The following is a 25,023-nucleotide window of genomic DNA, read 5'->3' on the forward strand; positions in this document are numbered from 1 at the left end:
TCGTCGCATCTTCGTCGTTCCAAAGAAGGGGCAAGGGAAAGGAGAAGGTAAACGCCATCGTTCGAGTGCGCCAACGTAGATAAGGCTCGCGTAATTGGAATTGCAAATGCTCACTTTGTATCTGACGCGGGATTAAAAGTAACGGTTAACCGCCAATGAAAATATCGACGCGTCCGAGTATGTTCTCCCGAGAATTGTCTCTTTCTCTCTCTCTCTCTCCTTCTTCCCCCGCAGATCGGCGAAGAGATTGAGAAATTTGGAGGGGAGGAGAGAGAGAGATAAGGAGAGTGGGCGGATGACGCGTCGCGCCAGTTTCGACATCGTACGCGAGAAGGGAGACGGCTCGCGACGCAGCGACGAGCAAATATTGGCTCTCGTGCGGAGATCTCGGTTATACACCGTTTATGTACCCGAGGGGTTTCCCCCACTCCATAGACTGGGGAGGAAAACCGTCGATTCCCCCCGCGCCTTTGCGACCGGTGTAACCGCGGTGTCGCCACGGTTTGCTCCCCCCTCCTCCTTCCTCGATTTTCGCCTTTGCCCGCGATTAATTACAGAAATGCGGGGACCATTCGTTCGTTGTTGGGCATCGATCCCCCATCGTATCGCGGGGGATTTGCCCGAGACGAGTTTTAACTCTCGTCCTACCTCCTTTAACTCGATTCACCTCCCCCACCCTTCCTCCTTCCTCCATCCGAATGGAACTCTTTTAGGGATTCCGTATTATTAGGGAAATCGTTAACGATGCGCCGTTCGACGTTGGTGACTTTATACGCGATCGATCCGATTTCCGTGTAATTAATGTTCTTTCGGGGGAAGGAGGGGAGGGGAGGGTAAATTGATCGCAATATGAATCGATTTCCTCGATACCGACTCCCCCATTCGTTGCATACCCCTTTCCTCCACTTTGATTTAATTACGCGTCCTCCTTCTCTCCTTCCATTCTTTCTCTCCTTCTCCTCTTTTTTCCCTCCCATTCCACCAACCATCCTTCTCCTCCCCTTCGCTCGATTCTTGACCCCCTCGATTCGGGATCTTCCCACTCTCTCGGCCGGAAAAACCGAGAAGAGGGACGAACCCCGGGAATTGCTGGTCCGCTCATCTCGCGAGAAAGCCCCCTCCCTCTCACCCTCGGAACTTCGGGAAACTTGGGAAACGCGTTTCAGCTCCGTACGCGTCGCCCTCCTGACACATCGTATTTATACGATCAAGAGTTTCGCGCTACTCCATCTTGTTTTCCCGGGGAGAAACTCAATCGTCTCTCTTTCCGAGGGAACCTCTTTGTCCAAGGGAAAGGGAGGGTCGTTGGTTTTATTCGAGGGAGGGGGAAATTCGTCGTGATGAATTTCTTGATGATCTTCTTGAATGAACGAACCGTGTTCGGTGGGAACACGTTCGAGCGAACAATCGTCCGCTCTTATCGTACGCGGATATCGAATATTCGCGAGCATTCATCCACCGTTCCATTACGCGTTCGATGGAAAATTCTTTCGATCCTTTCGAAGAAGGAAAGAAAAGAAAAAGGGATTTATATGGTACGACAACTTTTCTTTTTATTAACTTCTCGAGAATATTCATCGATTAAAGTGGTCGAGAAAAATTTATTTATATTTTATAAATAAATCTGGATAAAAACAGATTCGATCCGTGACAAAAGTGGAAACCGTTCCGTGTATATATAGATTCTGCGAATACGCGCAAGAATATATCGGGGTCGAAGGTTCCGCTATAAATAAAGCTACACCTGCGGGTATGCGATTATTACATTCCACGTAGGCCGTCTTGCCAGCACGATCTCGACCCGAGCGGAATTCCGCTCCCTCGTCCACGACACTCGTCGTTACGCATGCTCCATCTTGGGAGGGGGAGGACAACAGACCCGGTTCCCCGGTTTTCCAGATGTTATTTCAACTATGTATGCCGTGTCTCGGTCCGCCATTGTCATTGTCCAATCATCCCCTCTCCCGTGTGTCCCCATTTCAGCTGTCTGGTCGAGGGAAATTTCGGGCTTTCGATATTGGTTTCCACGATTGGTAAGCGTAATGTCTCTCCACGATACGTATCCATGGGAAAGGGGGAGGGGGAGCAGGAAACCTCGCGTTCCACAGATTTCGCGTTCTCTCCACGCGAACAGATTGCGTCGAGTCGCGCCGTCTCCCCCTTCCCATCTTACATCCTCCATCTCCTCTTCGAGACCTCTTCTCGACGTCGTCCTCCTCCTCCTTCTTTTCCTCCGCATTCAATTTTCGTGGATGCATCGCGGTGTTTGGCAGAGATCCTGCGGTTTCCTCCTCGTTATTTTCGAGAGGCGGTGCGCAAGAATGGGGGAGGGGAGGAAGGAAGGAGCGGGTTGCTTCTTTGGCGCCACGGTTGTTCGGCCGGATACTTTCTATCGTGCGGTAAACGCCGGATGCGGCGGACTCGTACGAACCGTCGAATTGTTCTATGGCCCTCGGCAGATTTATCGAGCTCGACGACGTCGACTCTCCCTTTCCTCGGCCCCCCTCCCCCCACAATCGTCTCTGGCACACGATCGACTCGTTTCTACGCCTCGCTCTTCAATTCCGACTGTGTTTTCTGCCCGATTAGACCCCCGGACTGATTTATGCGGCTTTAATCCCGAAAACCCCTCGAAAATCGTGGCCGGGGACAAAAGTGCCGCTCTCCCTTTGACGCGCCCCGTCCTCCGTATTTTCGTATCTCGAACGTCTCTCTCCTCTTCCTTTCCTTCCCTTTCCTTTCTATATAGCATATGCTTCTTTGAAAATGTTTTCCTCGTCTTCGTATTCCTCGATTTATCCGGCCATTGTCCCACGCGAATTTAGATATTCCCTCTCGTGTACGACACGTAATCGCTGCAGTTGTGCAAAATCGATAGAAAAACATTCACTTGTTAAAAATTCCTCCTTCACGGATTTTCCCCATTTTTCCGTGTTTGGGGGATATAAGATTTCCCCGAAACATCCGCCCGTTACACGTTTCACACGTGCACGCGATCGAAGAAGAAAAACGGCGTTCGATCTCGCTCTCGATGTAGCCTCGTCTTCCTTCGGGCGGAATGGTGGTAGGACGTCACCGTTAGACACGTCGAAGGGGCTTGAAAGTTACGGGTTCTCCATATTCATACGTCGCATCCATTGTCCGCCTCTCTTTCAATGTCTTCTCCCCAGGTTTCTTCTTCCTTAAGGATAAGTGTGTTTCGCAACAACAACCCGCCGTTCGAAAGATTTGCTCGTATACGTACACACATATACGCGCATTATACATATATACGTAGTTTCCCTTGAAATTCCTGACGTGAGCTTTTCGAAAACACTGGCAAATCTTAGCGAGATCCTCTGCATAATTCAACCAGCGAATCAAAAGCGAGATCGAATTTTTCCCGATAGTTTCTTCCTTCCTTTCTTTCTTTCTTTCTTTCTTTCCCCTTTACAATGGGGGGAATAATCCTACGAGACGTTCTCTTATCCTCCATTCAGCCCTCCCTCCGACTCGGTTTTCTCCGCTTAACCTTTGGTCCCCTCCCTCCCCCTCCAATCAGTTCACGAGATCCTGTTTCCAGGATTAAAAGAATCGAGAAGTCGCGAGGCACTCTCTCTCTCTCTCTCTCTTTCTCTCTTTCTCGAGCCCTCGGCTGCGTAATTGGCACTTTCGAGACCGACAGGTAGGGGGTGTAATAAAACGAGGAGGATAGAGCCAGCTTTGAAAGATTCATTGCTCGCTGCAAGCCAAGTCTTTGAACCGAATTTTCTCGCCACCTCTAAATGAGGCTTCGACTCGAACGGTTTCTCCCGCGATCTCCGTTCATATAATCTCAGCCTGACAATTTAACTCTGCCCCATTCCCTTCGAATATTCGATTCTCCCTCCGTATTCGATTCATCTCTCTCTCTAAAGAAATAAACGAGCGATTTAAATATCCGTCGGATGGAAAGTGCAAAGACGAAGGAATTAATTCTTCTGGTTTCTCCCGAGTTTTTTAATGAAAATTACTCACTTTGCTCGCGTTTGTTTCGCCGGACACGCGAACAACGTTTAATCAGTTCACGCGCGTGTGTATTTCCGCGGAATGACGTGGGAAAGTGAGGCAGGAGGAGGGGGAACCGTACCACAGCAGCGTTGACGCACGTCAAATAATCGTGGCCTATGCTCGTAGAGAGTGCGCGAGTTTCTTTTTCATTTGCCTTTTTATTACCGGTCGGTGTAAAAAAAGGAGCGAATAACAGAGAGAGAGAGAGAGGGAGAGAGAGTTCCGGGCGAAGGGGAAACTTGGATGATATTTGCTCGCGTTCGGTCCGGCTTCCCAATGTTGATTTTCATCGTAAAACGAGCAATTGAAAGCGTGCTCCACGTGCTCCGCACAGACTTCGTGAAACCGCCGCCAGATGGATCCTTCGATGAATTCCTCGATGAAAGGAAATCTTGGAACGATCCAACGGCTCGGAGGAAGAACGAGTTAATGACGCGGCTTAAATAAAGACTAGACTTTCGTTGAAACGATATCTTCCATCACGTATAAAGTAATCGTATAAAGCAAGCGGGAAATTTTCACTGCTCGTTGGAAGGTATATATATATATATACAGTCAATCACGAAAAAACGTGTTCATATACGCGTTATACACGAATTCGATAAGGTGATTCACACGAAACGCTGTGAACGCGTTTATAGAATTTATAGCGGAATCGATCCTTAAATTTTCATTTCTTCGGAACGGAGGAAAATTTTGTACTCGGTGAAAAGTTCGGGGAAATTAACGGCTTCTAACGTTATTCCAAATCGTACGAATACTATTGTATTCTCGTTCAAAATTTACGTTTATCGCACAAATTTTCATTAATCACGCGGAACGGGATCTTCTCCTCGCAAGACGTAACGTATTCGAGCGCACTTTTGCGATCGGCCACAATCTCTCGTTCAATAGGGATTTAGCATTCCCCGGCGAAGTTGCGCTTTGTCTTTCGAACAGGCGTAAACTTTGCTGTTTCTCGCTCGGCCGGCTCTCAGCTATCTATCTATCTATGTAGCAGGAATAACGGGGGAGAAAATGGAGAGCGAGAGGAGGATAATTGAAAAGTTGAGGGTTTCGAGGCGAAGGGACCCAGTCATTTTCTCAAAATATTTAACGCCTTAGTCAGCGGAGGGAGAGAGAGGGAGGGAGGTTCGCGAATGGTTCGCCAGCAGCCGGAATTCATTTATCGCGAGACGGCGAGGCACTTAATCACGCGACCCTTTCGTTGCTTTCATTATCCCCCCGCCTTATCGTTTCATAAAGATATTAACTCGCCAAGTTGGTGCGAGTCAAGCTTTACCCCGAGCTACCCCGAGGCGTTTTATTGAAATCAGGGGGGAGAGAGGGAGGGGAGAAAATTTTCGAGAAAACTCGATGCTGCAGCAGCATCAACAACTGCCAGTTAAACGACCCTTATTGTTATTCCGGAGAGGAGGATTTCGCGAAATCTTTTCGTATCGATCTTTTCGCGACCGCGCGTCCGAGGTGGAGTCAGAGAGAGAGAGTCGGGTTGCAAATTAGATCGAATCGGGCGTCCCCCGAGGAATAACGTAACAGTTAACAGGTGATATCGCGCGTATTGTGAGAAACCAAGTACAGTTATATACCTATCCCAGTGTAACTCTGCGCGCACGTGGAGGACTAATAATTTCGACACCAAATTAAACGTAATACCGGAGGATCGTATCGCAATCAAGATTTAGCGCGCTGGAAACGACTCGAAGATCGAAGCACAGGATCGAGGATGGGCCGAGATCCTTTGGAACGTCGCTCGCGAGGGAAGGATCGCTTAGAAATCACCTCAATATGTTTCACGAGTCATGATCGATCGAGTTCGCGAAAAGTGGAATGTCTCGACGATTACGTTGCTTCTCCATCCATCCATCCATCCATCCATCCATGGTTCCATCGAGAGATGAAAATAAAGGGAGGAGGAAGAGAACGAGGAGAGAGAGAGAGAAAGAAAAATGACGGAACCTCGCTGTTCGAGATCGTCGATCCGCGGCGCATTGTTTCGCTTCGAACGCGAGACTGTTCCTCGTCTCTCTCCCTCTTTCGGGAAACGTGCAATTCCGCCGACGAACTTCCGGTAATCGCGTGCATTCGTGAAGGGCCCTCGTCGAAGAGCGAGTTGACGGAAAGCAGACGGAGAAAGAGGAAGTGGCGTCTCTGCGGGACGGAAATAGTGTCGGGGGAGGATGCGTGTGGGGGAGGAGTTGGAGGGAAACGAGGCTGTTGCAGCGGGCCTCGTTCGTGCAAGCGCATACGTATCTGCATGCGGAGCAGGCTTTAATCGCGGTAGGTAATCGTCGCTGAAAAGTAATTTACTCGCACGCGTGCCGTTGACAAAGCCGGCTGCTCGCGACGCTCGTCCCCCCACATTTTAAAATCTAATTGAAAATCTAATTAAAACCGGTGCTCGACGACGAGAAGTACCGAAACCGGGGAGGAGGGAGGGGAGGACGACACGAGAAACTGGCACGGCATCGATGCGCGCGAATTCGAAGCGACGAATTAGCGGGGGAAAAGGAGGGGAGGGGTAGAAATTCGAAAGGAACAACGACGCGAAGAGAGGAAAAAAAGAAACGCGGTTGTATATAATTATGGATGCGAAAACCGTCTCGATGACTCGTTCGACTGACGCTGAGTGAGAGGAGAGCGAAATCGGGGCTACGAAGGAGAGCATCGTCGGTTCTCGAGAATTTAATCGAACGGGGGGTTTCAAAGGAAGAAGGGGAATTGTTACATAGGTAAATATCGGATCGGAGGAATATTATCGAAAAAACGGGGCGCGTGAGTTTAATTCGGGGCGAATAGTGTCTTGCGAAGCCGCGTCACGCACTCTTTTCTTCGATCGTGCTCGAAACAACCGCGAACGGAGCGGCCGAGAAAATTTGATTCGCGTGATCGCGATCGAATTAATTTCCTCCCTCCCTCTCTTTCTCTCTCGTTCTCGGAGTTCTCGATCCCGGGGAAATTTAATATTTGTCAAGGGACGAATATCCTATCGCGACGTCGACGAAAGGTAATCTCATCCCGCGGTCTAAAGATAACATTTCGCTAATCTGATTTTCCACGCTCGGCGAGGAACACTGGTAGTGGGATAAAGTTGGGGGATAAAATACCGAGGCCTGGTCAATTTACAACCGTCGTGCAAAGATTGTTGTTGTTGTTCCTCCGTTTTCATTCACCACGTTTTCCATTTATATTCCACATCCATTTTTCGAAACTGTTTTTGCCTCCGTTTTCGGAAAAGTCGGAAAGCGACGGAAATTTGTAAATTATCGCGGACAAACGAAAAGCAAACGAGTTTAATCGCTCCCTATTAAAAATGAGAGGGGGGTCGTTAGGAAGAGCGGAGCGAAGTAATATTAAATGGACAGCGATTGTTCGGTTGATCGAATAAATTGAAATAAATCCGGCCGACGCGCGCGAGATCCGGGAGGGGAGGAGGGGGAGGAGGAGTGAAGCGCGCGCGACCCGTGCGAATTGCCAATATAATAAATTATTCGCGGTCACGAATAGCGACGTTGCCGATCCAATCCGCTGTTCCAAAAACTTTCCGGGCAGAGTTAAAGTCCCCTCCTCTCCTTTTTTCGCCCGAATTCGTTGCTTTCGCGCGGCCACCACGTCGTTCACAAACGTCGTTCAGCCTTAATGACGCGCCGTTTGCAACGGCGTAACGACGACGAATTCGACACGGGCGTTAAATAATTCACAGACTTGCCGTAACCGCGTTTCCTCCAGTCATTCAATTTCCCTCCCCCAACTTCGTAATGAATTTCAGCCCTAGTCGAGTCAGGATTAGTCGCGCGGAAGACGAAGGTCGCGGATGGGAGGAAAAGTTGTTTCGCCGTAATTTCGCCGAATTTCGTCTTCTGGGAGAACTTCGTCTTCGATACGATCGAGTATTTCCCATTTCGTTCAGAAATATATGTCTCCGTTGAGATGCGTGACGGATGGCGAACGCGTGGACCTCCCTCTTCTCGAACGTTTAAATAACGCGTTCAGCTTGACCTCGTTACGCTCACGGTGTCGCTCACGAGCGGCCCGCTGCTTTTCCCAAATTTTTTTTCCCTCCCCCGCCCGTTAAACGTTCTAGTTGGCCCGGATAAACTTTGCGGTGGATGGAGTGGCGTCAGCGTGCAAACTTTCGGCGGCCCTTGAATTTTCCAAACGAATTTCCCATCCGAATTTTCCTCTCCGATCTCTTTTTCTTTTTCGCATTTTATCTCGAATCTTCTCAACGCGAGGACAAGTTTTTCATCTTCTCGCATTCTCCCTTTTCAGTTTCGAACTAAATTGCGCGTAACGTAAGCCTAACACGAGCACTCTCTCTTATTCCCGTTTAATCGTCCACGATTTTCGAAATACGCGGAACGCTTGAAATTTTCATTTCAATTCCACGCTTTTTCCACGCTCGATGCCATTTTTTATTTTTCGCATTTGAGGTGTCGCGCATTGGACCGTTCAAAAGCGTGCGAGGTTGTTTCGAGGAGAGATAGAGATAAGCTTGATGCCACGACGATGCTATTCGCCGTTTTCTTCCCTTCTTTCCTGCTCCACAGGGTATATTCCACGGAAATATTCCACGATATATTCCCAAATTGTCGACGATTGATCCACACGCGTGCATATCATGGCGTTTTGTTTTTTTGGAGGGGGAAATTTATCGAACGATTTTCAATCGGTCCCGAGTTTTTCCAAGTCGCGTGCACGCACGGCTCGTTAACCGTGTCGTTGGACGACGACAGAATGACAGATGCGCGACGTAAAGCGAGGTGGGGTTATAGTAGCGTAGGCAATAATTAACGAGGCTAATGATCAAACAATATGAGTATCGGCCTATTCACTCTATGATCATTCCCCGTATCCGCCGGTACAAGCCGGCTCGATAATTAATTGTACGTTAGCCCGGACAATATATTAAATTCCATCCGTTTGACGGGCAACGGTCATCCATCGCTTCATCCGTGTTTCATTATCGTCGTCCAACGATATTACGATACTCGACGTATCGGATACGGCCACTGGTTTTTATATCGGCTCTATATATAACCCGATGGAATTCGAACGTCGTTAGAACGTGTATGTTCGGCCAGGTATACTCCTGTTCATCCGTGTATAGCCCCTATAGTTTAAACAACGATCCTCGTTAACGGCCAAGTACAGGATACAAAGTGGATTAAAATGATCGTATCGGATGGGGAAAAGTGTTTGAGTGGTAACGGAATTTAATTGGTTTTCGTTAGAAATTATTTGGGAATTTGATTCGTTTGTTTACACTTTTGCTTTGCACTCGTTCACATTTTTCCTTTTTTTCCATACGTCCCCCGAAAAAATACTCGGAAATACCGTATATATATATATATGTACAAAAACTAGATAGAAAAAAGGAGCGCTTTATCATCGAAAAAAAGAAGAAAAACACTCGATATCGTTGAACGTAATAAGAACAAAGGTATTCGCTCGTTGGAGAGAGATGGGCTCGTCTCTCGAAGGCATAATACGACTCGCCACCGGCCAGTTAGTCCTAGGTACGTTATTGTTAGCTGACGTTTTCATCTCTTGCCCGACAATGGAGAGGACCGCGTGGAACGATAACAATTAATCGTGGCGAAAAGAAAATCCAGTCCCGTAACTCGCTGTTGCGCCGTTTTGTCCGCCGATGTTCATATCGACGTTTTTGACGTACCCCATTGTCCATGCTCCAGCATTTATCATGGTGATTGCGGTGTAAAAATAAATTATATACCATCGTTTCATCGTCACCGCGAACCCATCCATCCCCCCCTTTCTCTCCCTCCTTGCTTCCTCGAAACGATCCCTCCCCCTTTCTCTCCCAAGAGAAACGTTGCGCGACGTTACGCCTTTTAATCGATGAAATCGCGCTACTCCGTTAAACTCTGATAATTCGTCGCGAATTTATTATTCGTCACGGCCGTCTGTTTAAAGCTCCAAAGCCAGTTAATATAAACCGAGGAAAGGGGATGGGAAATGCTTGGTGAAAACGCTCGTGTATTCGAGGCTGAAAGCTAAAAACCATGAGAAAAATTGTTACGAGGCTCTCGTTGCTGCTCTCGCGCACACAGCCAGTCCGTGTGTGTGTGCGTGCGTGGGCGATAATACGCGCACGTGCGTGCCTCGTTCGTCTTCCGCGTCTCGCGTTTCGCCAGGGAACGGCGAAATTTCGGCGAATTTAACAACGTTGAAAACCGTTGCTCGCCGATGATAACGCGATTAAGGGACCGTCGCGCGGAAAATAACGTTTGTTCCAGCGGAAACAGCGTAACGGCCGCTCAATTAGAGGGAGCGGGATCGATACAACAGCTCGTTCGGTTCTTCCTTCGAGAAGAGGAAGGCGAATTTTCGATCCAACTCGTAAAAATTTCAATCTCTCTTTCTCTTTCTCCCTGACCGGAGAGGAATAATTAGCTCGAGTCCACGATAATCCTCGATTAACCGATTAAGGGATGAAAAAGTGAAGATACGATTCGTCGTATGTAGAATATAGCCTCTTCATGTTGCCTCCAGCTTCATCCTCTCTCTCTCTCTCTCTCTGGGGACACTGTGCGCCTCCCCTATCCAATCTTGGTTCTTTCGAATCGCGAGTGTCTATCCAGCGCGTGTGATTGCGTACTCGCACTGGCGTGATTCGAGGCGCGGAAATTAAAGCGCGATAGATGGATAGAGCGCGCGGCGGCGATGGTGGAGTACGCCGGTTGGTGGCCAGAAAACAGAGAGACTGCGGAGGGTGCGAGCGAAACGGAATTAGAGAAGAGGGGAAGGGGAACGCAGGCGTTAAATATGCATGCCGGGTAAAGCGGCAACAATAGAGGGTTCCTCTCCCCTCCCCTCCCCGACCGTCCTCCGCAACCCTCGCGCCGGAGAGGTTCGCAGTTGATCGTGCGACCCGGGCGCAAAACACACCCCGCTAATGGCACCCCCGGCACTTTCTACTCGTGATACCCGCACCTCTCTATACACCTATCCACCTACACTCGCCCTCTCCATCCTCTCATCCGGTTCTCGCTACTACAGCCTTGCTCCTGCTCTTCCTACTCACGGCTCCATGATGCTCGACCTTCCTTTATATATATATATATTATATATATATATATATCTGTTTCAACCCTACGCTTCTCCGATTCTCGTTTCTGCTTCTCTCCTCCCCTCGACCGTACGTCTCCCTTTCCTTGTTGCCCTATCCCCTCGCCACGACTTACCGTCTTTTTAATTCCGTTTCCGGTTCCCCGTGTCTTTTATATCGCGCCACGGCTCGAGGGCTGTTGTATCGAGAGAACGATTCGTTAGAAAGTCGGTCACGAAAGCCTGTCTCGAGTGCTCGCGGGGGTGCGTCAAGTTTCTCTTTAACGCGCCTCTCTCCACTCCCCTCTCTCTCTTTCCCTCCCTATCTCGCGTGCGTTTCGTATTTACTTTTTACGAGAGTCGATCGGAAGATTCGCGAGTTCTCCGCCGAGCGAATTCAAACATTCGGCGACTTAATATCGAGCAAAGCCGGGGGGATTCGGGTGAAATCCGGGTAATACCGTCGTTACGAGGGATACTTTACAAAGTTCGGAATGTTGTTCTCGGACAGATGCTTATTCGAGGCTAGGCTCGGGAGTTGGATGATCTTGTTTCCCTCTTCTAGGTGTTTATCCTAGAGGGGGTTTCTTTTCGCTTTGGAAAGAGGAGAAAGTTCGAGGCGCAACATCGAACGCGATTTCCGATCAACCGCCGCTGTTCGCCGCTTTTCCATTTCCATTTCGTCGTCCAAGCAGAAACGCAGCGACGTTATCTCTCTCCACTGCTACCACTACTATTACCAGCACGTAGTCCAGCAGAAGAAGCGCTAATTTAACTTTCGCGAAATCACATCAGAGAGACATCCTCTCTAAGTCCTTGTTCCTCTCTTTTGTTCGCGACCGTTCCTCCTTCCTTGTAATATTTAAACGTCCAACTAATCTAAAGTTAATCCGAAGTTGGATTTCCACGGTGATATACCGGTGGTGCCATGAACCGTCGGTAAACTCGTCGGACTGGTCGGTCGGAGGGGGCGCAAGTACCGATTGTTGCTTCGCGAAGAAGGAGTCGAGCAGCAGTGGTAGTGGTAGTGGAGGAGGACGAGTGGCCGACAAAACACGCGAAGCGTAGGGGAAGGAGCGGAGGGGGAGCGGAGGGACAGCCTGCTTGAAATGCGGCCGGCGTTCGCGTCTACTTCCGATCCATCTGGCTCAAGACGGGCGACAAATCGAGTTACCGCCCAAGAAGCCAAGACCAAAGAGTCTTGGCAGCCTTCTTTTCCTTCCTTCCTTCCTTCCTTCCTTCCTCCCTCTCCCGAAAAAAGACTCGGCCGCCTTTGCCAGTCGTAGTTACCAGCCTCTTTCCTTCCTCTCCTCGGGACCGAACCTTCTCGCGCGTCCCCGAAAACCCATGGTTGGACGGAAACCTCGAGCGAACGTCGAAAGGGGACGTGACTCGAGGAGAATGAGAGTCGAGGCCTCTAACCCTGTTTAGCGTTCGAGATCGCGAGTAAAACGAGTTGGCAGCTCGTTAGGAGGTTCGAGTACGAAACCCTCCTTCCATCGCTGGCGATATCACGTTCCTGGAGAATATAGCCTCTCCTCGTCAATTATCCCTTCTTCTTTTCCTTCTTCTTCGTTTCTGGATGGGAAGGAGGGAGGGAGGGAGAGAGACGGCTGTGATCTGGTCAACGCACGGTTCATTGAATAAGGTATCACCAAGGCCCAAGTTTTATGAGGTTAGCTCCACGTCACTGGTGTGAGTGGTTAACTTGGAGGTAAGTCGGTTAATGGAGATGGAGTTTGCGAAAGTATTCCGCACGCCGCGTTAAATAATTTGCGAGCCGGCCTTTCCCCCTCGGTATCGAGACCAAGTTAGATTGATTATTACATGCCACGGATTCCGGGGCAATTTCTTTTTTCTTTTTCACTTCCTTCCGATAATTTTAATATCCATCATCCCCTCGAAATTACAGTTCCATTTTGTCTCGATTTCATCGGTTTTTCGCTCTGTTTAACTCCATCCGTCCCGTTGTTGTTCTCCTCCTTGTTATTTCGTATTTCCCGCACGCGGCCACACACGTCCGCACAAATTTCGTTCCATCGAGATAAATCCACGAATCGTCTGCCCTCTGCCCTCAGACGCGATAAAAATAGCAAGGAACTAACTTCGCTAACAGAATTCGAGGGAGGGGCGGGGATGAGTAACCGAAGAAAGACTAGATGCGAAGGCGATGATAACTTTATTTGGTGTCCCGTATTGAGGGCAAAATGGATTACGAACGGCGCGGTCGGAATTCCCATGGGGGAAGGGAGGGAGCGTCGCGATATCGCGATTCGTCGAGGGATGCCGAGGGAAATGAGGGAGCGAGAGAAAACAATAACGATGAATCTCGATCGATGAACGGATGGAAAGCTTGGGGTGAGAGGGGGTGAAACTTGTAGTTGCGTTCTGATTAATCGTTAAAAAAAAAAAAAATAAAAAAGGTAATTTCCGTTGGAAACGACAAGAGTGTGGACACGGACGTTTAATAATTCAGTCGGCGTTTCTGGCCGGCAAAAAGTCGGGGGTCGATCGGAAACAAACTCGTTTCGATGCTTCGCGGAAGTTTAAACGAAGTCATGCTTCGACAACGAGCACTCCGGAAACGATAACAACGCTAATTGAAATTCTATTCGTTCCATTCCGCGTCGTTTTTCAAAAGATCGCGTCGATATTTCTGCGGTAGAAAGAAAGACTTACTTTATCCATCTCGTATTTATTTTCTCGTCGACGACTTAATCTCGAAGAGTTACGGGATTTATGCTGATTGGAAGGAGTGTAAATTTTCATACATGCAAATACACGTCTTTTATATACGCGTCATTTCGCGGCGAGTGACGTAAATACGGAATATCATCGTGTAATTTAGCTTTAAACTCGATTAAACCGTATTAAAATTAGGTAAAGTTTAAATTGCTATAACTTTTGAGATAGCGATTCGCGATCAACCAACGACGCTCTTTCGTTTATTTCGACACGACTTTGATCATTTTTAATCGTTCTCCCGAAACTCGGTTAAAAATAAGGAAAAATTTAAACTGCCGTAACTTGGAATGCGACGATTTTCGATCGACGAATCGTTGGAAGCGCAGAATCTTGCCCTTTGAAACGCTCTTTCGTTTATTTCGACACGACTTCTAGAGTATCGTACCTCGAAGGAAAAGATAATTTTTAATCGTTTCCATCCTCGTGTTATTTACACGCTTCTCGCTCGTCTATCCTACCTATCCTTGCAGACGAGCGAAGGATTCTTAAAGGAAGAACGCAGCACGTAGCATTTCTCGGAGAAGATATAAGTCACTCTGTTATGACTCCATTCATAGTCTCCGTGATAACCGCTATGGAAAACTTACATCTCGGCAATCGATTGAGGTATCGGGATAAAATAAAAAGTGACTTCGGCGATATATTCTCAATAAATTTCTCGCAATTATTTATGTAAAAATTTTAAAGATTCACAACGTTCATTTTACATGCTGTTGTCAGATAATTTTCGTGCATTTGATCACGTTCTACGAAAAAAATCCGCAATTTACTAATTAATCTCCATCGTTTTCGAGCAAAATTCTTCGACTCTCTTCAACTACCCCTTCTGAACCCCGTAGTATCGGAATGCGTTCGTAGAAATCGAAGAATCTCCGCGTCAATAGAATTCTTCCCTTGACATTTTTATATACACCACCTCTCGAATACGCTATATTCCAGAAAAATATTCGGGAAAAGTGACGAAAAAGCCGGGGCACGGAAGAGGAGCGCACTTTTATTCGACGGAGATCGTTTCGCAATTTACGGCTCGAGCGGAAACAGGTACATAACGCGAGAGCAAGCGTGGAGAGGCCGGTCGACCAGCCGACCGGCCGGCCGGCCGACTGGCTGGCTGGTTGGGTCGAGGCCTCGTGTGTTTCGTTTGAAAATTTAATTTCTCTAATTAAAGTGCTGGCGTGGCGTGGTACATCTCTCCCCCTCCCCTCCCCGCTCTTCCCTCCGTCGTGTCCCGGATGCGGGCCGCGGTCTACCTTTTTCCCCGAGTCACTCGTTTCATTAGGCTAATGAAACTTTTCTTTTGACGAAGGCTACGCCAAACAATTTCGTCAGGGCTTGGGCTTGGGCGGCCACAGGCGGCCGAGCGTCACGCGCTTAACATTGCGTCGCCGACCGTGTCGGGCGGAACAGCCTCGCGTTTTACGCTTAATTAGACGCGCTCGCGCGTTTACGCGTTACACGATATTTCGCATCACCCTCCCTCCCCGAGAGACTTTGTTTCCCTCAACCGACGTAACGTGAACGGTAGACGACGGGGATCTTAATTTAAGGGATTTCGTCGCGGGTGATTACCTGCTCGAAGCACCTTGAATTCTTGTTACGTCGGGATATCAGAAAAGTGTAGGTTTTTCTTCAGACTGGCGCACGATTTTCTTTTTTTTCTTTCTTTTTCCCTTCACGCGAGGCTACAAGAGGTGAGAGAGATGGTAGAGCAGATCGCGGGAGGAAAGATCGGTGGTAGCGGAATCGGTGAGGGAATCAAAGGGACGAAACGGTTTTTGATTCCACGGCGAGCAAAAAGACGGGGGAAATTCATTTCCATTCGATATCCGGATCGATCGTCCGCCTTGGGACCGAGATGCACCGAGATCGGTCATCAAGATACTCCGCGCAACGGGAAATTATGTTCCTCCGCGATGCTTGCTTCGTTTCGTCTTGTTTTGGATCGAGGCGAAATATCACGGTTTCCACGATTTCACGCGCGAAGAGATGCAAAGATCGAAACCCGATTTCGGTTCTGGGAAGATCGAGGGGAGGAGGATAAGGGAATTCTTCTTTCTTAGAAAACGGAGGGCGGGTAATACGTTTAAAAGAGAGATGCATTTGACGTCCTCCTTTCCCCCTTTCTTTATGGCGGACGCTGCGAAGACAGGTGAAAAACGACACTAATTAATTACTTCCTCGGATTAATCTTGTTTTTCATAGGCGAATAAAAAGATATCGGACGGTGGGATAGTGGTTTAGTTTGAATTCCGTTACAGAGCCCGCCGCTGCGAGCTGTGCGGGGTACGGCTCCCTCCGAAACGAGCGATGAAAATCGAACGATTCGTGAATCTCGCTCGTTTCATCCGCCAGAGGTTTCCTCTCTGGAATTTGTAACGGTGTCGGGGTCACGATCGTTAAAGCCCCCGCATCTCTTTGGAGCGGTTTCCAGAGAGAGTCGCATAGAATCAGGTTCCCGATCCTGATTGTGATTCCGTACAATTGTTTGAAATCGAGTTGCTTTCGTTATATACACCGCGTGTACCTACCGGGGCAGCAATATTTGAACCCAATTAAAACTTTGTTCACACGAATTTTTCTATTTTGCTCCACCGTCTCGTTTCTTTTTATACGGGAGAGGGAGAGGGGGGGATAACACAATCGGAACATATATATATATATATATGTATACTATATACAGAGAATTCTCTTCTTTCGACTCATCGATGCGTGCAAACGTTTCCCCGCTCTTCGTTCCAAAGCGAACAGAAACAAAACGGAGGGAGCGAGAGAGAGGGAGAGGGAGAAGGGAAGAAAGAAAAGAGAAGAAAATACAAAACTGTCCCGACTTTGCATCTTTAAGCGGCAGGTATCTCGGTTCGACGTCCTCGGGAGCGCGAGGCTCGGCCGTGGATTTCCGGCACGGATATGATTTATGAAAAGAATACCGGTCGACGACGACGACGACGACGACGACGCCCTGTTTTCATTAGCGAGCTAGTCTCTCCTCGTTTAATTATAAACCTCGTCACGAGCGTGAAATTCCGCGTCGCCGTCCACTTTTCGACTCGGCCGGCTTCGTTTCAGCCTAACCATCGCGAGTCTTTCGCTCCTTTCTTCGGCTTCCACCATTGCTCCAACCCTCCCCCTCATCCGTCACCGACCTACCCGTCTTTCCAACGCGTCTCGTGTCTCGTCGCGTTTTAATTAATTCTCGAGATTTCTCGCGGAACGATATTACGACCCGACACCGTGCTGCCACCAAACTCGTGGAAACTCGTGCAATTTGATCTTCTCGCGAAACCGAGGGAACGGATTGATCAATTTCAAATCATTTTTCCCTCTCTCTTCCCGCTCTTCTTCCTTCAGTCCGCGAACGAAAGTCGTCCAGCTCGATTTTCCATCCACGTTCCCCGCCGCTAGCTGCTCCCTCTCGAAGCCCTCGTAATCCGTAAGATCTCGGAAGACAAGCATCCGAGCAAGGTGTAGGGGAAACTCTTGGAACGCGAAGAAGCAGCTCGCACAAAGCCCGTGACCCCGTTTAGGAGGCTGTTTAGTAATTGCTAATCCCTAGCTGCGCGATCCTTTCGCCAGCAGCGAGTCTCCTTTAATCATCCTCCCCCTAAATTTATCTAATCCGCGAAACCTGCGAGCTTTCTGTCTCGCGCGGGAAAGAGGGCGCGTTTGTCGCGGGAAGGAGAGCGCTGTTGCCAGACAGTTGCACCGGCAAAGTTGATTTCGCGTCGGTCGAAACTTTGAAACGTAACCGGTTCCCTGTTAACACCGGTTATTAATGCTCGCGGCTGTTAACGCGCTGTATGTATCCCCGGCCACACCGGTAATTCGACTCCTTTTGAATGGCGCCGCGCGTTGAAATATCCGCGGATAGGGCGAATTAATGAATTTACCCCTCCCCATATGCTCCATCTCGAGCTATTTACGCGTTTCGTTTCGATGCTCGCGCTCGATAAATTAACGAGCAGCAGGAGGAGGAGGAGGGGTAGATAGGATGATTCGAATATATATATATACAGGTTTCCAATTCGATTGACCGATTTTCGCGTGGGTGGTACACGATTTTCCGTGTGGCGACGTGGTGAAACTGGATTTGCTTGCTCCGCGTCCGCTCCCTCTATCTATCGTTTTTCCATTACTTTTTTAACTTAATTGTTGCACCCGTCCGCGACAGGTATCCGGCGTCAGCTGTTTGACTCGCCTCCTGCCGCCGTCCTCTGCGCAAAGTAAATTATCCGCCGGCCTTTATTCCATCAGGTACACAATTGAATCTTGTTTAGCGCAATCTCGCTTTTTGAAGTCGCTTTCGGCCCCGTCCATCTTTATCTACCCACTTCGCTTTTATTAAATCCCTCTCGACTCGCCAGAGGTGGGGAGGAGACCGCTTTTGCCCTCGTTTGGCACACACGCGCGCGCACACGCAGGCACAGTTGTATCGCTATGCGACCGCCGACCACGTTTATCGTCTCGTTGAATCGTTTCTCCTCGTATTTCGGACGATTTACCGTGATTAACGTGTTGACGACCGTGCGTTGTTATCGGGGAGACCGCGTCGTTCCTCGCGGATAACATTCAACGTGACTTGCCGCGTTAATCCAACTCCGGCTTAATTAAATATCTCGGTAATTAAGTTTCTTCGAGCTTTCTTTCTCTCTCGAATTTCGTCCTCCTCCTCTCCTCGTGGGGAACGATCGAGCGGATTGATGAACAGCTCGAGAGACGAGAGATCCCTCCTCGGGAACGATTCTGGAGGGAAAGATTTACTCGAAAGTACGAAAGATGAAAACATCCATTAAAGGACCGTGTTTAAAAAAGAAAAGAAACGTTCGAAGCTGTTACGCACAGCGAGCAAACACTTCTACCTCGTGCGAGTTCCGTAAAGATAATTATTTACGAAATTATTCACGGGATCCTCCTCCGTATTTCCAGCTTTCTCGATCCAGCGAGATGAAATTCGATTTAGCGGGGATCCCGGCGAGGGCGAGGCCGGGAAAATACGCGTGGAAGGGGTATAAATCCGTAGAGTGGTCAGCCCGTGGCGCATCCTCCTCTGTGCCACCGTGTATTAATTTTCAGGCGGCTGCACGCGGCCAGGGCGAAGTCGCTTGAGCGGCGCGCGGATGTTAGTTTAACAGGGATATTTCAGCCGGACGTGCGCGCCGTACCAAGCCACTTCCGGCCACGGCCGACGTTCCAACGCCGGAATACACGCCGTATTTTCGTCTGTGCGCCCCGCGTATACTCGATTAACGTTCAACGTTGAACAAAGCTCGGCGCGGGCCGTTAATCGTCCAGGTTAATAACGTCGTGCCACCGCACGCCTCGATTACCTCCCGATCCCCTCTTCTCGATCACGAGGCATCCCAAGGAGAACTTTGCCGCGTTAACCGCCCGTGAACAATGGATCCCGTTTTCCTTTTCGACTCGAGGGGGACGAGCGAATTTCGAGTGGAAATGCTCGGTATTCACGTTCAATTTCGTCTCGATGTATTTGCTCGAAAGGCCCTTTTCCGTGTAAACCGTTTTTTTCCTCCGTTTAATCGAGAGAGAGAGAGAAAGAAAGTTCGTTTCGCTTGATAAAATCGCAACGCTCGACGGAATTTTAAACGATATCGCGACAACCGATGTTTCGAAGGAATTCGAACGTAGTTTATTTTTTTTCGCCCGTTCTCCCCTGAATTATTCGAATTATTGAAGAGAGAGAGATGCTCAAAGAGCCGTTTCAAAAGCCGACGTGAGCCACTCGAATCCCGTTTTAACATTCTTTTTTTGTTTTTTTATACATATAGATAAGACTCTTCCGTTTATGCGAGTTTAAAAGTGTACTTAAGCAGTCGATGCACTTAAATGTTCCGTACGCGTTCGGAGCATTCAATTTACCGTGATTTTATTTCACCTTGAAAATCCCTCCCCCCTTCCTCGTGCATTAGTACGTGTATTCCAGACGAAAGATCACGAGAAGGAGTAATTAATCTCGACCAACTAATTTCGCTCGGCGTCACTTCTTCCCGATTATTTTCGATCCAAAAAAAAGCGACGTTATTGGTGCGAATTTGAGTCGCGGGTACAAACCACCTCCCTTTCCAAACTCGCGAAAGAGAGTAATCCAGAAGGACGATAAGGACCGGTTCATTAATCAGGAGCATTCCCGCGCTGGCTGGCTGACGGTCCGCTTAATCGTCCGCGTTGTTAAACGATCGGTGAGGAGAGGGTCGCGTAGCGCGCCGTTCATCGACATTCCCGTCGCGTTTCGCCGGGCAAAAGTTGCTTTCAACGCGTAAACCCCCGACAGTGGCGGGGGGTAAGAGGGTAAAAGGGCCGGCAGGTGGAAAAAGCGAGAGGGGAGGGGAACGTTGATTGATCGAGACGCGGAGGAAGGACGATTTTTCCGCCTCGCTTTTTATCCACACCCCTCGGTTATTCTTTCACGATAGCAGTCGACGCTTCTTCCCCTAGTATCGAGGGATCCATGTCGAAAATCTTGAACGACTCTGAATATTGCGCAAACGCGGTGAATCGATCCTGTTTACCGAGCAAACACCTATTGTTGCGAAATTGTATTACGAACGGACGAATGGCGGTTCGCTTTAACCGTTTGCGGCTGATCGACGACTACGATGATTCTAATTCCATTCTAACGCGAATTGTATCTGTTCTATTATAACCGGTCTTATCTGTCTCTCCCCCTCGGTCGTTATTGAAAATTGAGGACAGGATGAGCGGCTGCACCTCCGTTTAAATCTGAAAAGCGTTAAAGGAACTTTTAGACTCGCAATAGGAAAATACTGGGAGATAAAATCCAGCCTGTCAGACGAAGTTTTAACGGAGGATAGGAAACGAGGTTGGCGTTACAAATCTCGTTGTAATTTTTCGGGAGGGAAAGTTTGGTTCCCCGAGAAAAATTGGGATCCATGGTGCGATGATCGTGGAAAGGCAGACGGAGCACCGTCCGTTACACCACTGGCTACCTCGTTTCGGGAGTAAATTATGTAGAGAGTCGGTTTGCGTTTCTAGGTGCGGGTCGACTGTTGAATGTTGCAACGGTCGTTTTTCACCGTCCCCTTGGAGAATAAATCAGGAAAGGTCAGAAGGAAGGGGAAGCGCAAGGGAGCGGGGAAGTGGCACTTGACCTTCCGGTTGGTCTCGCGCCACGCGACCTTGCCGCCTCGAATGACGCGACCCTATGGAATATTTCATCACGCGTGCAGCTGGTGCACGCTCCTTTCCACACTTGTCTTCTTCGATTCGAAATCCCGACGATATATCCCTCCCCTTTCCCTCCCCTTCTTCTCGATTTGAAACGAAATTAGGGGAACGACGTTCTCCGGACTTTTCTTTTTCTTTTTTCTTTCTTTTTATAATATTTCCAGCCTTTAGCCGGGATACTTCGTTTCCCCGCGATTCCAATATCGCTCTGCCCGGCTGACATTATTTCATTAAGCTTCGAAGCTTTAATGACCTCTCTTAATTACTTATCGATCGCGCAATGGGATCAGTCATTACACCCCCCTCCCCTCCCACAGCCGCGGCATCGTTTGAACATCAGGCCACCAATCGCTGCACTTCCGTTATTTCCACTCGTTTCTGCGCTTTCCTATCTCGAACGGATGATTAAACGATTCTTTTTTTCCAATTAAAATATATTATTGTATTCTGGAACATTTTTAAATAGCTTTTAATACCGATATATATATGCAAAACAAGGATCCACTCATCCCTGTCATCGATTAGTCTTCGAACTCGAGAGAATTCCGTAATCGGTCTCGTTAAAACAGCCGGCTCGGCTTTCAGGCTTTGGTCCATTGTTCAAGGACGAAATATTCCTCCTTTGCCACGCGTGCCAGAGAGCCTCTGTCTTGGCAACGGTATCCTCGAGCTTGTTTCGAGAACAAGGCCATTAGCGACGCCGCGAGAGGTTTTCACCGAGGAGGAGGAGGAGGAGGCTTCCCTCCCGTTTCGCGCCGCCTTTGTATCTTCGCGTATAATAAATGTCCCGCTCGGCCGGCTCTTATTGCTCTCCTGAGAGGAACAAGGAACGCAGGAAGACGGGAAGGGGATGGAATGTCAATAAGGAACGAAACCCGATAGACAAACGCGGACGTCGAAGTTGGTGAAAAATAGAAGGGGATACCTTTCGCTGGGGTTGGAATAATCGCGAGCGAGCCGAATCCATTGCCGAGAGAAATTTGTCTTTCGGATTGAACCGAGAAAGATAGAGAGAATATTATTCGGATTGATAACGAAGTTAGTTGTTTTCGAAAGGGGGATAATGTTGTTCCAGCAATTTTTAACTTGGGAGAAATAAACGTGCTATCTCTATCGGAGAATACGATTAGGATAAACAAGTTAAACGATTGATACGTGGCAAGAGGAGAGGAGAAAAGGGAGGAACGATACCTTTCCTAAATTGTCTTGGCGACGAGCTCGCGGCTAAAAATCAATGACATTTAAGAGGAGCGAGGTGAAGAAAGGGAGTGGGAGGAAAAAAGAAGCGGAGATCATTGAGACGGGGGAGTGTTTTATTTCTCGTGGGCCAACAAAATCGACGACGAGCCGAGGTTGAATCGAGGAATCGAAAGGAAGGGTGGCGAGGTCGAGGAGGTGGCGAAATGTTAATACGGGAGGGAGAATCCGTAGAAGGGAAGAGAAGAGGGGAGGAAGAAGAAAAACGAAGAAAGAACGAAATGGCACGCGAAGTGGCCGGGAGAGCGAAGCGGCTAAACGAAGCGGTGGTTGGTCGACTGGCTGGTCTCGACGAGTTCCGCTTTAAAGATAACGAAGCGAGTTCTTCGCGGGATAAAGGTAGGTAACCGCGCCGCGGCACCTGTCGAGTGTTTGTCGAGACTGTCTCCTGTTAGGGCGACGGGAGGAGCGACAGGTGGCTTCGTTCTCTTCCTTTCCCTCTTTCCTCTCTCTTTCTCCCCTCCAGCTTGACCCTCCTCCCCCTCGTGCCGCCCTCGCTCCTCCACTCACGACACCGCGAGTGTCTACCGGTTCTCGGCCCGGTATTACCCTCATCCGTCTTTTTCACCCTCGCTCCCTCCTCCCCCAGCTTCCGAGCGCCGCCGCTCGGGGGTGTGATTTAAAGTGTAAACTTAAATATTCCAGTCGGCGGCGGCGGCGTCGTCGTCGTCTTCGTGCAAATAGATTCGATATTAATGGAGTGTTCCTCAGCCACCAGGGGCTGGTGAGAGAATTCGCGCGCTCCGGAAGAGCTCTTCCTCCTTCCTCGCACCTTCTTCTCTGCCCGCTACGCAATGGAGAGAAAGGAAAGGCGAAGCAAAGAACGCTCTCGATTAGAGAAAAATAAAGGAAGCTTTTATTCTTTACATACCATAGCAGGCGATACGAGTCGGGGGCGCGTCGAGGTCCCCCCGGGGATGACGGCTAGCTGTGCCCCGCGGGGACGTTGGCGCGCCCGTCGACGGATACAAACGAATATCGGGAGGAAGATCGGGGTGACGTGGGTGGGTGGGGGAACACGGCGAGTCGGTGATCGTAGGGGGCGGTGGTGGTGGTGGTGTTCTTCGTCTCGTGGGGCGGTCGTCGCGTCGTATCTCTCGTCGATTCCCATGCTGGTGGGGCGGCGTCGTGGTGGTCACGCGAGGATCGCCGCCAATTTGTGCAGGTTCATGATGGTCGTCGCGTCGCCCGGCTGCAGCCTCAACGCCTCGCTGTACGCGGCCGCCGCCTGCTTGTACTTCCCGTTCAGGTGGAGGATCGCGCCCAGGTTCGTGTGGCTGCGCGCCTCCTGCGGCCTCAGCCTCGCCGCGTGCCTGTACCACACCTCCGCGTCCTCCAGCCGCCCCGCCTGCCGAAGCGCGGACGCCGCGGCCATCGACAGCTCGTAATCGGATCTGGAAAGCTCCGCGGCCCGGAGTTGCTCCTCGGCCGCCTCCGACAGTCGACCCTGGGACGTCAGGAACAGTCCTGCGAAGCCACCAATACTCTCAAATTTTAAAGCTCTTTATATATATATATATATATATATATACGTTTGGATGCTTCCTTTCGGAAGATTAAAAAAGGAAAGGTTGCCAGTTACTTCGTCCTCGAAATCTCGTCGAGGATATATAAATTTCAGCGCGACTGCTCCGCGGTCTACTGCCCAATGACGCGTGGCCCCGCTAAGAGAGATAAACCGCGGGGTTTTTTGCGGCTGAAAACTCTCCAACGCGAGATTCCTTTTTCGTAGCGTGGAGTGGATTAATCCTGGCCGCAAAGAAGAATCGGGCGACCGATTGGCCGTTGGCCCGTCCCTCTCCGCGAACGGAGGATATTCGACAGACACGATGGATATTCGAAAGAGATGGTGAAAAAGCGGGCGGGGGACTGATGCCAAACCGAGATCGAGGAACGGGTTTAAAATGCGGTTGAGAGGAGGAGAGAGGGAGGAGGACGAAACGACACGAGTCGACACTGCGACGAGCAGCGGGAATCGCGAAGAATTCCTTTCCGGAATTTCAATACCCGTCGATCTTCTTTCCGGTTGCTGGCTCTCGTCCCCCTCCCGTTCGCATTTTCCCTCGTCTCTTTTTTCGATTGACGTGCCGCTTCCCTTCTCCGTTTTCACGCTCCCCTTCCACCTCCCAAAGAAAAATATTACACCAGTATTTAGAGCTCTCGCTTCTCTTACTCCTCCTCCTCCTCCTCCATTCGTGAAAAAGAATCTCTTCCTCCTTCGATAGTCCTTGCTCTCGTCGAGGAAAAACTACGTTAATATATACTGGAGGCGGTGTACGATCAGAATTTGGAGAACGCGCTTGAGATCGAGTTCCTTTTGCCTACTCCTTCTCTTTCGATTGGAAAATTAATGAAACTGGGCGAGATGATACGTACCGTAATGATGGTGCACGCTCGAGTCGTCCGGCGCCAATCTACGGGCTCTCAGGAACCATCTCTCGGCCTCCAGCACGCGGCTCGACTGTGGAAAGAAACGAAGAAGAGAGGAGAATCAGTGATCGAAAACGTTGGAACGGTCGTTGGCTGGGAGCGGTCTACCGAGTTACGGGTGTAACGAAATTTATCCCGATGCGATTAGGGGCAACGAGAAACAGAGAGGATTCCGTTTCACTTGGCGCGCAGAGAGGAGGAGAGCCGCGTGAAAGATGGAAATGGAATTTCGATACGGTTCGGGTGGCACGGAACCGATGAAAATTCACCGGCGGCGCCGCGATACAAAGT

The 25,023-nt window shown here is 49.4% G+C and overlaps 2 protein-coding genes across 5 annotated transcripts in view; one reads left to right on the forward strand and one right to left on the reverse strand.

Annotated features, from left to right (window-relative positions):
• The first annotated feature begins 1,749 nt into the window (after positions 1–1,749).
• LOC133666047 (uncharacterized) overlaps positions 1,750–25,023 on the forward strand; it is a 28,394-nt gene continuing 5,120 nt past the window's right edge. The window contains exon 1 of the mRNA XM_062074271.1: positions 1,750–22,641. Within this exon, the coding sequence (XP_061930255.1) occupies positions 1,914–2,825 (912 nt within the window). The 5' untranslated portion in view covers positions 1,750–1,913 and the 3' untranslated portion in view covers positions 2,826–22,641. The remainder of the gene's footprint in view (positions 22,642–25,023) is intronic.
• Positions 23,136–25,023, reverse strand: part of LOC108002168 (protein O-mannosyl-transferase TMTC2) — a 124,149-nt gene continuing 122,261 nt past the window's right edge. For 3 of the 4 annotated variants that reach the window (XM_062074236.1, XM_062074234.1, XM_062074235.1), the window contains 2 exons: positions 24,679–24,763; positions 23,136–23,769 (listed from right to left, as the gene is read on the reverse strand). In XM_062074236.1, the coding sequence (XP_061930220.1) occupies positions 23,438–23,769; positions 24,679–24,763 (417 nt within the window). In that variant the 3' untranslated portion in view covers positions 23,136–23,437. The remainder of the gene's footprint in view (positions 23,770–24,678; positions 24,764–25,023) is intronic. The other variant, XM_062074237.1, reaches the window with a different exon arrangement.

Source organism: Apis cerana, linkage group LG4 (assembly GCF_029169275.1).
Source record: "Apis cerana isolate GH-2021 linkage group LG4, AcerK_1.0, whole genome shotgun sequence".
NCBI lineage: Eukaryota > Metazoa > Arthropoda > Insecta > Hymenoptera > Apidae > Apis > Apis cerana.